Source organism: Aulonocara stuartgranti, assembly GCF_965226115.1.
Source record: "Aulonocara stuartgranti genome assembly, chromosome: 23".
Taxonomy (NCBI): domain Eukaryota; kingdom Metazoa; phylum Chordata; class Actinopteri; order Cichliformes; family Cichlidae; genus Aulonocara; species Aulonocara stuartgranti.
Window position 1 is genome coordinate 14,076,362 of NC_138958.1, and position 16,025 is coordinate 14,092,386.

General features: G+C 41.0%; 1 protein-coding gene across 24 annotated transcripts in view; it reads right to left on the reverse strand.

Annotated features, from left to right (window-relative positions):
• The window catches only part of kif1aa (kinesin family member 1Aa), a 50,096-nt gene that overhangs the window by 3,446 nt on the left and 30,625 nt on the right, over positions 1–16,025 (reverse strand). For 4 of the 24 annotated variants that reach the window (XM_082525601.1, XM_082525613.1, XM_082525600.1 and 1 more), the window contains 23 exons: positions 13,844–13,962; positions 13,652–13,737; positions 12,728–12,863; positions 11,462–11,624; positions 11,271–11,361; positions 11,059–11,177; positions 10,900–10,955; positions 10,573–10,788; positions 9,052–9,160; positions 8,902–8,968; positions 8,541–8,625; positions 8,344–8,449; positions 5,706–5,732; positions 3,430–3,544; positions 3,178–3,311; positions 3,017–3,078; positions 2,786–2,931; positions 1,768–1,953; positions 1,529–1,600; positions 1,293–1,414; positions 713–856; positions 431–623; positions 57–175 (listed from right to left, as the gene is read on the reverse strand). In XM_082525601.1, coding sequence (XP_082381727.1) covers positions 57–175; positions 431–623; positions 713–856; positions 1,293–1,414; positions 1,529–1,600; positions 1,768–1,953; positions 2,786–2,931; positions 3,017–3,078; positions 3,178–3,311; positions 3,430–3,544; positions 5,706–5,732; positions 8,344–8,449; positions 8,541–8,625; positions 8,902–8,968; positions 9,052–9,160; positions 10,573–10,788; positions 10,900–10,955; positions 11,059–11,177; positions 11,271–11,361; positions 11,462–11,624; positions 12,728–12,863; positions 13,652–13,737; positions 13,844–13,962 — 2,673 coding nt within the window. Of the gene's footprint in view, positions 1–56; positions 176–430; positions 624–712; positions 857–1,292; positions 1,415–1,528; positions 1,601–1,767; positions 1,954–2,785; positions 2,932–3,016; positions 3,079–3,177; positions 3,312–3,429; positions 3,545–5,705; positions 5,733–8,343; positions 8,450–8,540; positions 8,626–8,901; positions 8,969–9,051; positions 9,161–10,572; positions 10,789–10,899; positions 10,956–11,058; positions 11,178–11,270; positions 11,362–11,461; positions 11,625–12,727; positions 12,864–13,651; positions 13,759–13,843; positions 13,963–16,025 lie in introns of all 24 variants that reach the window. The other 20 variants (XM_082525614.1, XM_082525612.1, XM_082525597.1 and 17 more) reach the window with 10 other exon arrangements.

Sequence of the window (16,025 nt, forward strand, 5' to 3'; positions counted from 1 at the left end):
TAGATTTTGTTTGCAGTTAGAATTTTTTTTCCACCTTGAGATTTTTTTTAACTTACCTGATAGTTCCAGCAAGGAGCGGGTTAAAAGCATACAGCCAGTCATGCATGTCTTTGTCATTTGTGGCTTGAAGCAATATTCCACGATGTTCTGTGCACACAGCAAATGTGTTTGGGGTCTGTGGAAAGAGCCACGAAAGCTTAATGCAGCAAGCTTAATGCAACGTTTTGAATGATTCTCACTCAACTTTCTACTTTCTACTCTACCTGCTTCCTTAACTTGCTATTTTTATTAAATTGAAAGTGCGCACCTTAACTTTCACTTACTGTGCGATGTGTGTAACTTAAACCTGTTGGGTTGATCTGACTTAAAGTGAAGTTCATTAAAAAAATAACTTAATAAAACTGTTGATGGAGGAGTCTGGTTCACCAACCTTTAACATTGCCTGCTGGTCCTCGCTGTACTCCACCTGGGCAGAGGAGAGGTTGAGAATAGCTCGCTCCACTGCGTCTCTTTCCGTGTTGTAGATGTAGACGTACGGCCGCCGCACGACAACATAGCGCTTCACCCATCCATTGGTGAGCGGCTCCAGGAAATGCAAGTAACCCTTCTTCGACACGATGGGACTGAAAGATAAAGATGATATAATAGCATGTTTGGGTCTGAAGTAAAGCTCAAATAATAAAATGTTCTGAAATGACTTCTTCCTCCTCACCTGACTCGAATCTCCTGGATATCTGGGACAAACTTCCGGGTCTGAGGTTTAGTTTCAGAGGCTCCGTTGATGGACTTCTTGGCCTCTGCGTCCTGCTGTGCATCAGGACCGGAGCTAACCACACGAGAGCGAGGGACAGGGGGTCTGCAGTAAAAATAGAGAATATCTGAGCTCTAGCAACAAAGGAGCTCTCTGTGCCTTACAAGACCCAAATACTGTTAATACCAGAGAATTTCAAAATAATAGACCTATTTGCTGATTCTGTTCCTGATGATAAGCACATGAAACATGTCAAACACCTTAAAAGAGAGAGAGTTCAACTCTGTCAGCTCTATATCTCTGTCTTATTACATGCGGGTCTGGTATAAAAGCGGAAACCTTAAGGTCAAGAGTTTCTGGAACTACGACTTTATTTATTCATTTTAAATATATTTTTTTGTTTTTTCAGCAGGAGATGTTAATACTTATTTTAGATGTCTTTGAGGAACATCTTGAGAGCACCCTGGAAGTGAACTGCAGCCAATGTCAACACTCTGCTCTGATAATTACGAACAACAACCATGTCAATCTGAGCACTGACCTGAGTCCAGCATTGCTGTAGCAGCCCTCAACAAGTGAAGGGCATGTAGAGGAGGGGGTGATTGTGTTAAGAGCAGAGATTGAAGTGGACTCTCTTAACGTTGTGATGGACATCTCAGAGATCTGTAATGAACACAGTCACACGGATCCACAGCGGAGCAAATGTGAGGACTCAGTCGACAAAAACAGAAATCTGATTTTCTGTGTGTGTGTGTGTTTAAACCCCTAAAGCCTGACCTTGCTTTCACTGGCGCTCACACACACATGGCTGTATTCTCTGTTGAAGGAGTGAGTGAGCAGCCGCAAACACTGTACGGAAAAAGGAGAGAGAGCTTAAAATGTCGGGTTATATAACAAAATCACGTGTGACATGATAAGCACTACATTTCTGCTTGACAGGAACGTTTATATGAACAGAACCCATTACAATAAAGTCAAACCTGAAATAAATTATTGACAGGGTAAAGACGGCTGACCTTAGCAGCGAGCTCCCTCTGCCTCTCAGTGGTGATTTCGTTGCAGCTGACCTCGGGGTCCATCTCAGTGGGCTGAGGAGACTCATTCAGCTCATCGGTGACACAGGATTGAAGGGTCTCCTGGCCCATGAGCAGCGTGGACTCTAGTTTCTCCCTCAGAAGGAGGTAATGTTTGGTTTTTTCCACCTAGCAGAAAAACATCAGTCACTAACAGCAAACAATGCCCCCTGCCTGAAGAGGTAATTAGGAAGGAAAGCTGTTTATTTGATAAATTCCAGTCTGGTTTCCATCAGAAGCACGGAGCAGAGCCGGCTCTCTGTGGCACTTCTAATATCATACATTAGAAAACTGAATGGGGCAATATAAACCCTAGGACTCAGCTGGCTTTATTCATATTTTTCTGATGGCAAATTCTTCTTATCCATTGATTAGAAAGCTGGGGTGCTGCTCACAAGTGGAAGCAGAAGAATGACAAATGTATTGGTGAATAATCTGGAGTGAGGTAAGAGTGGCAATGGTCCATTTTACTAAGGGCAAATCTGAGCACGGAGTCGGAACTGTCAGTTTATTGGATGATTCCCATTTTCACACATGGCCATGAGCTGTGGGTAGTGACAGAAAGTGGTGGAAATGAGCTTCTTCTGGGTGAAAGTGGGTGAAAGGAGCCAGACGAGGTAGTTCTTTGAGGGTCTTCCGGCGTGTCTAACCAGGAGGAGACCCAGGAGATAAGGGAGACGTTATGTCTCTCACTTGCCCTAGGAAAACCTCAATATCCCCTCACTGACACGTAACCAGCATTAATTAGTGACAGCATTTTTTGTCAAGGAAAATGTACAATTTGAATGACATTCATCTCAGTTACTCTTTGAAGGCTCAATTAAGCAACAACTTGTCTCTCTAAACTTGTCTCTGGCAGTGGATGAACTGCAAAGCTGCACCAAAGCCCAGTATAGAATTCACGAGGCTTAACTCAACCGGAGCGAAAGAACAGAGACAGTAAAAATTAAACAAATCTTACATCTTGGAGGAGGCTGAGTTTCTCCAGCTCCCACTGGTGGTCCAGAATGAGGCTGTCACTACGTGGCCTCCATCCAGCCAGGTTCTCTTCCCCACGGACGTAGGCCACGGAGGTGTCCAGCACCCGCCTGCGTCTCCTTTGCATTCCTGGTGAGGGATGGGTGCAATGTTAGAAGTTCAGGACGACTGAGCTAAATGCAAAACTGTACCATTTTTTTTTCTTGCCTCTTACCAGGGCTTCCTGCATCTGCCTGGTGACACAGGCTGACCTCATAAACTCCAGTTACACGGTTTCTAAAAAAACAGGAGTGAGAGGGCATTTAACATTTTATAGAACATCATCAGAGAGAACAAATTAGCTAAATGATGATTTTAAAGATTAAGATGCCTCACCCATCTGCAGCTCTTAGGCTACCAGTACCGAAAAGGTTACGGATTGATCGGGAAGCTGAGAGCTTTGTGTCCCTAGAGTAAAACACCATGCAGATATCTTTGGTAATAACTGCAGGCTGCGTGCAGTTCTCCATCTGCAATTCATAAAACAGGAGACATTTCCAACATTGTTCCTCTAGAGTAACTCACACGTCACCTCTGATCCTGTAAGAGCTATTTCTCCTTCTTATGAATGCAGGCAGTGTACAGTACCTCCAAGTAGGCTGAGAGGGTCATATAGATCTTCTCCCCGTATGGAGTGACTCGGTTTAGGAGCAGGGAGTTGTGCATTGAGCTATCCCAAGCAGCCTCAAACCGGAAGAAAGTTCTGAGGTGGTCCGATGAGACAAGAAGCCAAGAAACTGAATCAGCAGTCGAAACTCAAGTTCCTCTACTAAAACAACAGATTAGCTGCCAGAGCTTAACCCATGCTAAAGTTTACTCTGCAGATGTAAACATAAAAAACTGGATAAATCCCAAAAATTTCCAATAATAAACAATTTAAGCAGAAAAATGTGCCCTAATATCATGATTTATAAACAGAAGCAAATCAATTTACTGATCCACTTGTGCAATATATAAACATTTTAGTAAATATTTCTCTAGTTTTCAATAAAACAAAAGCTCTTATATGATCATTTTGCATGCAACAAACAGACTGAGTTATGTTTGCTTTGTATAAAACATCACAGAAAAGCAAAGAGAGCAGAGATGAATATTGGTACAGAAAGAAAGGCAATGGAGGGATGAGGCACGAGCAGGTAAACATGAGGGACAGGGCAGTGAAATACCTATGGTCAACTCCCAGGGAAATGCTGTGAGAAAGAGAAAATCAGCAAAAGAATAGACAGTGAGAGTCAGGAAGTATGTTGTGCTTGTGTGCTTGTGTGGCTGGGATGCTGTTTGCCTTTTTTTCACACTGATAACTCATCAAAGCTCATCAGATAGAGCGAGGAGGTTCTGTGAGGACGGCTGATTTACTGTACGTTAGAGAAGGTCAAATAACAGCACGGGACCATTCTTCAAGCACAACAATGCTGCTTTCTATTCCTCCGATGATTTACTCCATACACTAATGTACACAATTTTTCCTCGTGTCCCTCGAGGGGAAATAATCACACACTGAAGTCACTTATTATTCTGGCCAGTAGCCCGGTGCTGCCTTAAATCTAAAAAAGATAATCCAAGCAAGAACTGTAAAAGGAAACTAATGTTTCTGTAAGCCATGAAAAGAGGCCGTACGGACTCTTCATGAGGTTCAGATGTTGGGCCCACTGGCCTTGGACTGAGGTGACCTTGTGGGAAAGTGAACAGAGTGTCACTAAGAAGAAAGCAAACATCTATGCGTAGAGCTCGCGTGAATAAAGGAGAGGTGCCTTTTCTGTTGCCAGCAATTAGCAAGTTCATACAAATTCACACCTTCACACATGCACACTTTTTCCCCCAGTAGTAGGAACCTGTTCGCTTACACTACAACGAAGCAATTTCCTCCCTGCACCCCTCCAACATGTGCTTCTCTGCACTTTACTGCCTCCTAAAAAAGTGGGAGCCAGCACTGAAGTCATGCTCCTGGCATAACATGTGAGGAACCATTTGTTTCTGGTGTTTGGCAGAGTTCCGCTGAGGTACGAGTAGGATTTAAAAATATTCACAACATTGCAGCAATTTTGTGTAAAGTGCTACTGGTGAGGTAATGGTTCACTGGAATACATTTTAATAGCTGCACTGGAGTATCGTGCCAGAGCGCGTACTGTAAATGATGTGATCCATATTGCAGCACTTGAGAAATAGCGAGCGAACAGTGTTCCTGTTAATATTCTGTAGCTTTGATGGGAAACACTCTGACTCTTGGGATTAGAGGTGACTAACAAAATCATATCCATGGATTCAAAATATTCCTTCACTGTAAAGGCCAAAAAAATGAACATAAGAAACAGTGTTGAGAGACAAAAGCAGAAAATAACCTATTTTTAGCCTCTTTTAAATATCAGTTTGCCTTTGTAGAATTAGGCTATGTTTCTGTGATGGATTCCTACCACCCTCTACTGGTAACCAGTACAAATGCACCTTCTTCACAGTTTTACTTTACTGCCTTCTCAATGTAATCTGCAAATAAAGGAGCATTTGTAAACAAACAGGCTAAAGACAGAGTAAACATTCGTGTTCTAAAATCTGCCTCATCAGCTGAAGTGGAAACCGAGAGTTTGATACTGGCCCCACGACACCTCCAGCAGAGACACGGCCAAGGACAGTCCACGCGAAACAAAGCAGAGCCATGCAGATCCCGTCCGTCATCGGCCTGACAGAAGCTCAAACACACATCCAACACAGCCAGAGAAGCAAAGAGGCACAATTGAAATGCTGACAGCAATGACAGAGTCAGAGAGAAGGTAACAAAATCACAAAAGAGATGACAGGGTATGGAGGACGTTAGAAAGATGAGGCGTTCGTGTAACTTAAGAGCATGAAAACAGAGGCAAATAATATACCTAGGCATGTCCGAATCAAGAAACTGTCTGCAAAAGCAAAAAACAACATTCCGTTAGTGGACTGGAGGGAGAAAAATGTTAGCATCATATACTGTGATGTTAGTTTCTGACCACACTGGACTGCAGCTTGATCTGGCGCTTAGCCATTAAGCTTAAGTTTTGGCTACTGAGCCCATAACACGACAAACAATTAGGGTTAAAGAAAGGCTGATCCAGCAGAGGTTAGAGGTTAGTACAGTATGGAGCTCTCGGTTGCTTTACATTAAAACGCAGTAAACCCAAATCTGGACGATGCTGCTGCTGATGTTGTTAGATTTCTTGGCGATACGGGAAGCAAGAGAGATTAAGCAATGAGAAAAAAAAAGCAGGGTCAGGATGCGCTATAATTTTCAGGACTTTTTATGTGAATAATTACAATATCATCATTCATATTTCTTATATTGTAAATATACTCACGGAGGTCTACTACTACATAAGAGTTACTACCATAAGATTTATACAAGGACGAGAGTTAAGTAATTTTAGATATTAATAAAGAAGCAAAAAAAGAGTTAATAACATCTTTTATGGCAGCAATTACTTGATTTATTAACCGAATGGTCCATCTACAAATCAATTGCTGTTTAATCCTAAATTCTCATCAGCTGTAAAAAAGAAACCTACTGCCCTCTACTGGTGGGATGCTAACATTAAGCTGTGCAAACTGGGCTTTTTACATTTCTCTGTTTTGCACTTCCTCGACTCCTCTCTCCTCCATCCTTTGCCAGACACTCCACATTAAATCAATCCTGAAGGATGTCTCAATTTATAAAACACACAGAGGAGAGGAAGGAGGAGGAAGCACATACATTTATGTAATTTATGGAAGTCTTTTGAGCTTGAAAGGTATGTAAAAACCATAACAGGAGAAGTAATTACTCTTTTGTATTCATTTTTTCTTTCTGCCTGTCTCCATTAGTGTGGAGAGGATTATCAAAAAAAATGCATGATATCTCTACACTCTTCTCACAATGTGTACCGCTATCAAATAATACCAGTGGCAGGCTGTAACAAAGCAATGGCCAGATACTGCTTCTGCACTACACTTTGAATTAAAATCACTTTAAAATGATGTCTCTGCAGCCTCTCATTCTGTTAAATGTTGGCTCAACTCCTCTCTTACCTCCTTGGTTTGCATCTGTGATAAAATGCAAGAAAAGGAGGCAAGGAAATGATGCATAAAATGAGTGTCTGTACAAAAAGTTGCATGTATAAAAGTCAGAACATATTTTTCTGTTATACATTCACCACAGCTCATTCTAACCTCTTTCCTGTGAACTTTGTGTTAGTTATGCTATTACTCATTAAGGGAACAATACACCTTCTCTGTTCTTCTGTTTTTCTTTATAAACTAGGCTCCAGTTGTACATCACACCCAGAAACATCATTTCCAGGGTCATTAGAAAAGTGAAGGTCAATCAGGTGATTTAATAAAATGATGAAATGCTGCATGTCAAATGAATGACTCTGCACTGAGTAGAAAACAACAACAAAATAGTTAAAGGTGTGTTAGTGATTTTATATTTAAGTAAAGAAATGCATGGCAGTGGAAAAGTTAGAAGGGCATGCATTTCTATTTTATACTGATCTGTTTACACAGAGTAAAATTAAGGTGCACGGTTAATAAAAAACACTTTTTAAACCTACACTGGGGTCAGTGATGAGAGGATTTAAATGAGAGGTGATGAACACAGTGAGATGCAACATGTAGGTGCAATGAGACAACCAACAGCAGCATATATTAACACCAAGGAGGGTCGCGCAGCCAGCATGGACGAGTGACTTCAGAGCTACTGGTGTGGTAAGTGTAGCTTTAAAGAGATTCTTAAATAACTCAAAGAAAGTGACTCTGGATCTGACCTGCTGTTGTCAGAAAGAGGGATCTACAGCATAGTCATGCAGTTACAGTGATAACGATAAGAACACAAAGGGAATTTGCAGAGTTTCCTTACATAACATTCAAGCTGTGACTCTGCTGCCATGCTTTTTACAACTTGTATGCTTAGGGTGACCAGATCCCAGCAGATTAGATGTCATTAAAGATTTTGTGGGCTATAAATTATTTCATAAATCTCACTTGTAATTGAAGAACAAATATGGTTTACTTTTTACGAGCACAAATGGAAGCAAAGGCTTGTTTTAATGGTCTTTACATACTTGTTTATTTCATTTGTCTTTTCCAGAAAGCATTAAAACTGTTAGCTTCTGTTTCAGTTGCTATTCTGTTTCCAAATCATTTTAGGTTTTATGGTAACTTCATAAATCAGCGCACTTATTTTCAAGCCACATATTTCCTGCAAGCATCTGTTGACTCTGGTAAACATGAGCTAATCAAAATGTGGGAGAACGGGTTAATAAAATGAAGTTTGAGGACACCTGGTCACCCCATATGTGCCATGCATTTGCCGTGTGTCGTGTTCCAGTGCAGGAGCTGCCGCAGCAGTAACGCGCACTCTCAGATAAGACTCACAAACATCAGAACCGTAAAGTGGTTTCCAAATTCAGCTGAGCTGCCATATAATTCAAAAAGCTATGGGAACACAGTAGTTTGCTATTTAAATGAAAAATATTTGCTTCAAACATTAAGCATAGTACATACCTGTCATCGTGCAGGGGCCTGACATATCCAACAGATAAAATGTTGAGAGATAGAATATTAGGATCAATGATGGTCTCATCAGATTCGGGCGTGTTGCGCAGACGTCCTGGGAAAGCAGAAATGCCTCAGTGAGAACAGCTCATACAGACTATTGGTAAAATGTATTCAGCTTTAGAGAAGCTGAACATCAGTCTTACCCACAACAAGCTCACGGACTTCCTTCCATTCTATGTCATTTCCAGATTCATGTACAATAGTAACGGTGATTCTCCTCTGGAGGCCCTGAAGAAGGAACAAAGATAGAGTGAGCACACAGAATATGCTTTTAAGACATTTTTCAAAGGTTGCAGAGCGTGACACATCCACTGAACAGGCTGTCTACAATTACTAAGACCAAATTGGAGACGATTTTGATGTGCGTCATTCTGGGTAGAATTGCATTTGCCCTCTCAGAGCAGAGCTATGAGAGGGCAAATGCGAATATCTTCAGGCATAAAAGATCCTTTGATGACAGTTGATTTGACTGCAACATATTTGCTCCCAGCCTGACTAAGATACCTGGTGCAGAAGAAATGTGCCATGGCAGGGCATTCCTCCTCTGTGGTCCACTACTGCAGGGATGTAGCTGAATGACAGAAAAAAGAGAGTCTCAGAGATTTCTGTGGCCCATCAAATTCTCCCAATTTTCTGCTGACTCGGGATACTCACTCCCCGTTCGCCTCCAGCTCGCAGATCTCGAAGAAAACCATGAGGTCATATTTACAGTGACAGGGTCCTGCCTGTGGACGGGTCATGGCCGTCAGTTTGGTGGCAGGTACTGCGTTGAAAAAGATTAGAAAGAGGATTATACAAGAAGGCACAATAGGGGTAAACCTAGTGCAGGCTAGCAGCTAACAGCGGGGAGAACAGCTACCTACCCTACAAAGGAAAGAGAAACGGGAGAAGAAAGGAAATCAGTGATTCAGGGAAGGAGCACCCACTCAGTACTGTACAAGAAGCTTTTTTTTCATTTAGCACATTTTCGATCGCTCTGTGTAAAGAAATAAAAGTCTGGACCATCCTTTAGGTGAGAGAATGCATATGTATGTCTTTATAAAGCACTTTAACGTTCAGGTGACCAAGTGGGGATATTTACAATGCCAGACATCTTAATCTCTATAAAAGCTTGGTCGCCTGATGGATAATAGTAACATTTTTGTACAGTAAGTCTATAATGTTAATAAGACTGACTAAGAGTTAAAGAAATCCTTTAATTTCCACTGGTGCCCAAAAGCAGTTCAGAGGTAAAGAAAAAAAATCCATGCATCCCTTAAATTTGTCCCAAGCTGAAGCAGAAATCAATTTTATAAGAATAAATACAGTATAATGTGATGCATTGTGGGAGTTACTATGTATTTATATATATTAAAGGTGCTTCAAGTGTCACTTTTAGAGATGCAATATAATTCTTAGCCAATGGAATAACTGAAATAACAATCTGGTGGATAACTAACACCAATATTGTTCAGGTTTTAGTTTTTAGCTGTTCATTAAAATGTTTTTAAAAATGTAGCCAGCTCAAAACTGATGTGACACTACAGATAGACATACACTGCTTTAAATATCTGTACTGTTACAGGTTAAAAGTAGGTGAGACAAATTTGTAGCCTGTAAAATGGTTGCCTTTTTGCTGCATTTAATTCTTCATCTGTTTGTTTTCTACCTCCTTGGATTGATTGCTTTCCTATTATAACATGTGAATTTACTCCCAGGGATTGATAAATCTCAGGTGTGTTATACATGCATATGCACCACAATGTACATTATAGTTAACATTCCCATCGGAGAGAGTTTCATTCGTGGCAGACTAATATAGAAGAAAGGCACTGTGATCCAATCAAGAGGAGCTCAAAGAGGGAACTGCAAGGAGAACGCACCACATAACAGTGAACACACAGTACAAGAGAGCCAATCCAACTGCAGAATCCTGACACATGAAAACTCCCCTTTTATATCGATTAACTTGAGTTTTACTACACAGCAAGTAGCAACTAGTAACTGACACTGAATATTTGTGTTAGTGCTTCATCTATGAGGCGACTCAGTCACAAAACCTTAGAGCTGGAAGAGATACTTTTAGTGCTTTTAAAATGCACTTGGCTCATTTAAGTCACACCAAGAAAAACACTCGATATAAAAAAGGGTTTCCACTTGCAGGATTCTCTTGGATCTGACCGATCAGTGACCAACCCGGCTTCTGAGCTTTAATAACTGAACAGATAGAGATGGGTGGAGCTGGCAGCTGAGCTTGCTCGTTTCCTTCCAGCAGGAAGGAAGCAGCTAAGCCAGCGGCAGACAGAGCGTGGCCTGACAGCGAGTCCACCAGTGACCCATTGAACACATCTGGGACCAAGTATCGGATGAGCTCCAGCGATTTCTCCCGGTCCGGCGAGGCGTCAGGATCCACTGCTCGCACCCAACAACATGAAGCTGAGATGATACGACTTGCAAGCAGACGAGTACCACAGCAATACAACAAAAATAAATGATAAGACACGAGCAGAGCATCTTATTTACCTGGTTTGGAGAGAGGCATCACTCGTGGAAACTGTCTCCTGCAGGGGCGTAGTGGACTGGGTGTCACAACACACAGTTACGTATGAATATAAAGAATTGCAAGCATATTCATCATAGTATGTGTATAAATGCAGTAAATGCTATAAGCAAACACAGTACCTCATGACATCTTTACAAAGAGGAAGAAAAGGCTGCTTCTGGTAGTGGCCAAAGACTTCAAACACAATTGGCTGAGTCTTGATGTAGTCCACGAATGATCTAGTAACCTCAACAGCAATCTACAAAAACAAAAACAGTCCATTTTAGTGCCTAAACTCTTAAATACAGAACAATGCATAAAGCTGTGCAGGACACAAGCCGACTCTTCTTACGTTCTGCACATGGTAGAAGCCGAGAGGAGGGCCGCGGCCTGTGTTTTTTAGGGGTTCAGTGGAGAAGGCCTCATCATGGCGGTGGATGAAGCTAAAGACAAAGTAATCAATGCAAAGTTTGCATGTAAAACAGTAAAAAGAACACCAACGATCACAAATCTCCAGCGGAAATATTGTGAAGAGCAATTTACTTGAACTGGCAGAAGATGTCGGCATATTCCGCAGAGATGCTGGAGGCCTGCAGGACAGTTACTCTGAAGGTAAAAATATTACCGATCCTGAGATGTTCCAGAGTTGTATCGAGTGCTCCATCCAGACCAGGCTTCAGTGGATTCTCCACCTCATCTGATCCAGCTGCAAGGAACCACAAAAAAGAAAAAGGAAAAAAGAAAAATAAACGCAGGTTGGAAATTAGACTAGACATCCATGAAAGTTCTTTCCTAACCTAAATCTGGTTGGTGGGCGTGACCTTCATGTTTAATTTTTAAAGATTAAGCTTTGTTATTCGAGGATATTGGACAACCTAAAGGTTTCCCAGTAGCAAGGGTCTTGACTTTTCAGTGTTGATATTCTAGTTTTTTGATCTAAAGGCAATGAATAAATCATCAATCTACTTAGAGTGATCTATTTTATTGATCAAGAAATTCAGACACTGTTCATTCTACACTTTGACTTTGGTAAATACTGCATACATGTACGTGAGGTGAAAGACACTGCAAGATTGTATAACACTGTATGGATGTTATATAAATCCCTGCTGTTTAAAAAGGCCTCTCCTTTTACTCCTTTGTGTGTTTTTATTAGATTTAGTGGGTGTTTTTGCTTTTTTGATTGTTTTTTGCATCTTTTTTATTTGTAAAATGTCTGGCGCAGAATACTTTACAGCATCATTCTGACCATTAGATGATCTCATTAGTGTTAATAAAAAAAGAGCAAGAAGCATCTGGGTTCAAATCTCCTGGTTGTCTGAGGGGAGGTCGGTGAGGACTTCAACCACTTTTAGATTTCAACCACATTTAGTAGTAAATTTTCTTTAGGAGTAAAGAAATGTGTTTTCAAAGACTTCAAAAGACAAGTTTTTCACATTTTTACTCATTAACAGATCTCAGTGATGTTTAGACACTTCTTTTTAATGTTTTTGTTGGGTAGGTTGCATTCCAGGTAGATGCTGAGCTGACTGTCAATAAATTCTACTGGAACAGACCAGGAATGGACTGGAGTTACCAAGAAATTGGAGACAAGCATTTGGGCTAATTTATACGTCTTCCACATGAGCCACCGTTTGCCATTGTCTGCCCTCTAAATCCAAGCCTATCTAACATAATTTCTTTTAAAGTCTTTCCTGTGAATTTTCAGTCTGCTGAGCCAAAAAGGAGACCACACACACACATACACACACATACAGACACAAGCAAACACGCAGAACATGTGTCCATTCACTCGTAAAATACGATTACCCGCACATGTGTTGTTGTTGACTTCATCAGCTGACGGCCCCATTTCTGCGTTCTGCCCTTCTCCCTCCACGATCCGAAGCTCCTCCTGAGAAATCCCAGTGTGGGACAGTCCTACAGAGCAGGACTCTGACTGGAACTACAGGAGCACAGCAGAGTGGTGAACAGTCCTCAGATTTTTAAACAGTTACATCATTTACTCATTTAGTTGTCTACCAAAACATTTTTCACTTATTGTATATGATAACGAGGGCTTTATTTTGCATTTCCCTCTTCATTTGAGCGCCACTATTGCATTCATTGTAGAGAAATAACACATTTCTAAATATAGTCACATATTTCAGATGTAGTTGGAATTCTCTCAAAGGCAATTTTAATGACGGGTATGGGTTATTTCTTGGTAATTTCTTCATAAAATAAGTGGATAAAAGGTCTGGAGATGATTCAGAGTTTGGCCCTTGTACTTGGAGGCTGTTTCTATAAATACAGAAAATGCATCAAAGGAAACTTAAATGGTAAAAGAAGTTCTTCTAAAATTGAAAAAAAAATACAAAATACATCTATCAGTTGGAGAGAAGGCAGGAATATTAGCAAAAGCAACAGTTTGGTGCCATCTGAGTGAAGTAAACGTCTACACTGGTGACACAGCGCTGTATGATGGCAGGATCCTTTCTTTACATTCGAGATAAGTGATTGGTCAAAGCCACTGACCAGCATGTTTGTATGGCCAGAAAACCCTAAATCTATTGAGAGGGTACATCGAGTTCTACAAAAATGTTACAAATGTTAAGAAGCCTTAGAACAGCGTGTAATTCAACTCTTTTTGTAAACACCTAAAATCACAAAAATTGTGACGGCAACTGTATACAGAAGTAAATCCTACACTGTGAAAACTAACTGTAATAACTATAGTGTGTTTTTCACTACCTTTTCATACTGCTGATCCTCAAAGGAGATTTTGGCAGTGCCCGACTGCCTCACTCCGGAGCCGTAGTCGGGAGCCTCCTCATCAGCTGGAGGGAAACACAAAGAACCTTCACCTCACTCCCTCCAGAAATCACACACAGCTTGTCCCGTCAATCGCTTCAACGATCGTGAGTCTGAGGATTTGAGCCTTACCTGATATGGCCTGTACTGCCACCCTAAGGAAGCCCTTTACCTCTCCCTTCTCACTGACAATGGCCACGCGATGGACGAGCGGAACCGGGTACAGCAGATTACTCAGATAAACAAAAGCCCTGCATGGGAAGCCAAAGAGAGAATAAAAGGGGAAAAAAAAGCATTAACAAGAACCAGACCAAGGAGACGTGCCACATTTGATAAAAATCACTGGACTGGACAACAGAACACAGAACTGCAAAGCAACCAAACAGAAGCTGGGACTGCTCTTGCGACGGCCATGGCTGCCCTTTACTATTGCTTTGGAGTGGGCTTATCCTTATCATCCAATAATGACTATATAATCAGGTCAATAATGGGTCACATGCAATAACCCTAAACTTTTGAGTTGTACTGATGAAGGATAGTGAGGCTAAGGAGCATGTATGTAAGGCTAAACTTTCAATTCTTTTTATTAACTTTAAAAATTAGAACCCAGCTCAAGACTTTGCTGGATAGCAGATGTTTTCGTCGTAAGCAATGAATTCATTTTAATGCATTGCTTTATGATCACATGCTATCATGACAATGACTCTATATAATGTATAAAGCCAAACTGAGAACTTAAAGCACTTTGCTACAGACTATGTTTCTTTGAGAATAGAAATTTGGGAACAGCTGCATTAGAAATGCTTTTCTTAAAAATAATAGGATAACTGATCCACATTTTTCACAAGCCAATAGGGATAGACATTTAAGGGTGGACAGCGTAAAAAAGGACAGGCTTATGACAAGATTGGTGAGGTGCAAATAAGGCATGCTCAGGACAAAAAAGGTGAACAAAAATGCTTTCAACTTTTTGACTCAAAAGGAATCAAAAGCAAATGGAACAGAAATCATCATACGGAACATGGCTCAGCTTGAATCAAAACTGCCAACAGCTTCATAGACTGTATGCTACATCAAAAACCAACGAATGACATCAGAAATCAAAGTGCACCTCCTGGGCCGGAGTGGTAATTTGTACAAAATAGGGGTACGAGTTCATCATCAGACGTATTCACGTAAAAACCGACAAAAAAAAAAAAAGGTCAAAATGAAAAGACTTGTGCTCTGGCATGCCTAAAAGAGACAGCTGCTGCAGAAACCAGCTCTTTCATCTTGAGATTTTGAGTCTTTGTTCGAACACCACTTAGCTCAAAAATTTTCAGATTCTTTCAACTGTATTCAGGTTTCACAGCACGGTGAGAACATTTCGCTGTTTGTTCCTCTTACTATGCACATCAGACCTCTATCTACTTCTTGAGCTGCATCAGTGCTTTGGGGAGTCAAAAGTCTTTTTTCTTTTTTATAAGCCACTATGATTTGACATACACCTCAAACAGCCGTTCAGCGTCAGCACTGCATAGAAACAAGAAGCGTACATGGACCCACTCTGGACTGAATTTAAGAAGAACTTAAGTAAGAGTGAGACGCATCGAGCCACTGTATACCCCCACTCCAAAAGCAAAGAAAAATAAGCATTTAGTTGAAAGAGAGATTAAAGATAAAAAGGAAAAGATGGACCTTAAAGTCCAGAAATGTCTACTCCAGTGTCCGCATGGTGTGGTACTCAACATTTTCAGCTCAAGATTTAGAGATACTGTGACAGCTAAGGCAAGACACTAAAGGGTCTGGTTTGACTTTGAGCAAGTGTAAGCAAGTGTTTAAGGAAATCAGTAAAAGGAAATACCACAATTAAAAAAAAATGTAGGAAAAGTTGTTTTCCAAATTTCGGTTGCAGCTTTCCAACTGAAATGCTTCATGCCAGTGTTAACACTGAACCAGCAGATCTCTGAGGTGGACAGTAATTTGGAGAAGACTTCAGTTTGACTAATTTCCCCTTCAAGGTCATCTCCTTGTGTAACCTTAGAGTGCTGGCAGTGTAGCGTCTATTTGAATCACTCTTTGGATGGCTGATGGATGACCACTTTCACCTGAAGATTTGCCATGGACTTTATGAAAATTAGGTCACTACGTTCATGTTCAGGATTATCCTTAATAAAGAGAGCTGGATCTCTATCTACAACCCAACGACCAAAGAGCTTTTTTCAGTGGAAGAGTGTCCAAGAACTAAGTCAGTCTCCTGGATTAGGAGATGCTGCAGGGCTGAAAACATGAGCCAGCATCCAAGGGCCAAGCCTGCGGTTCCACTAGTAACCAC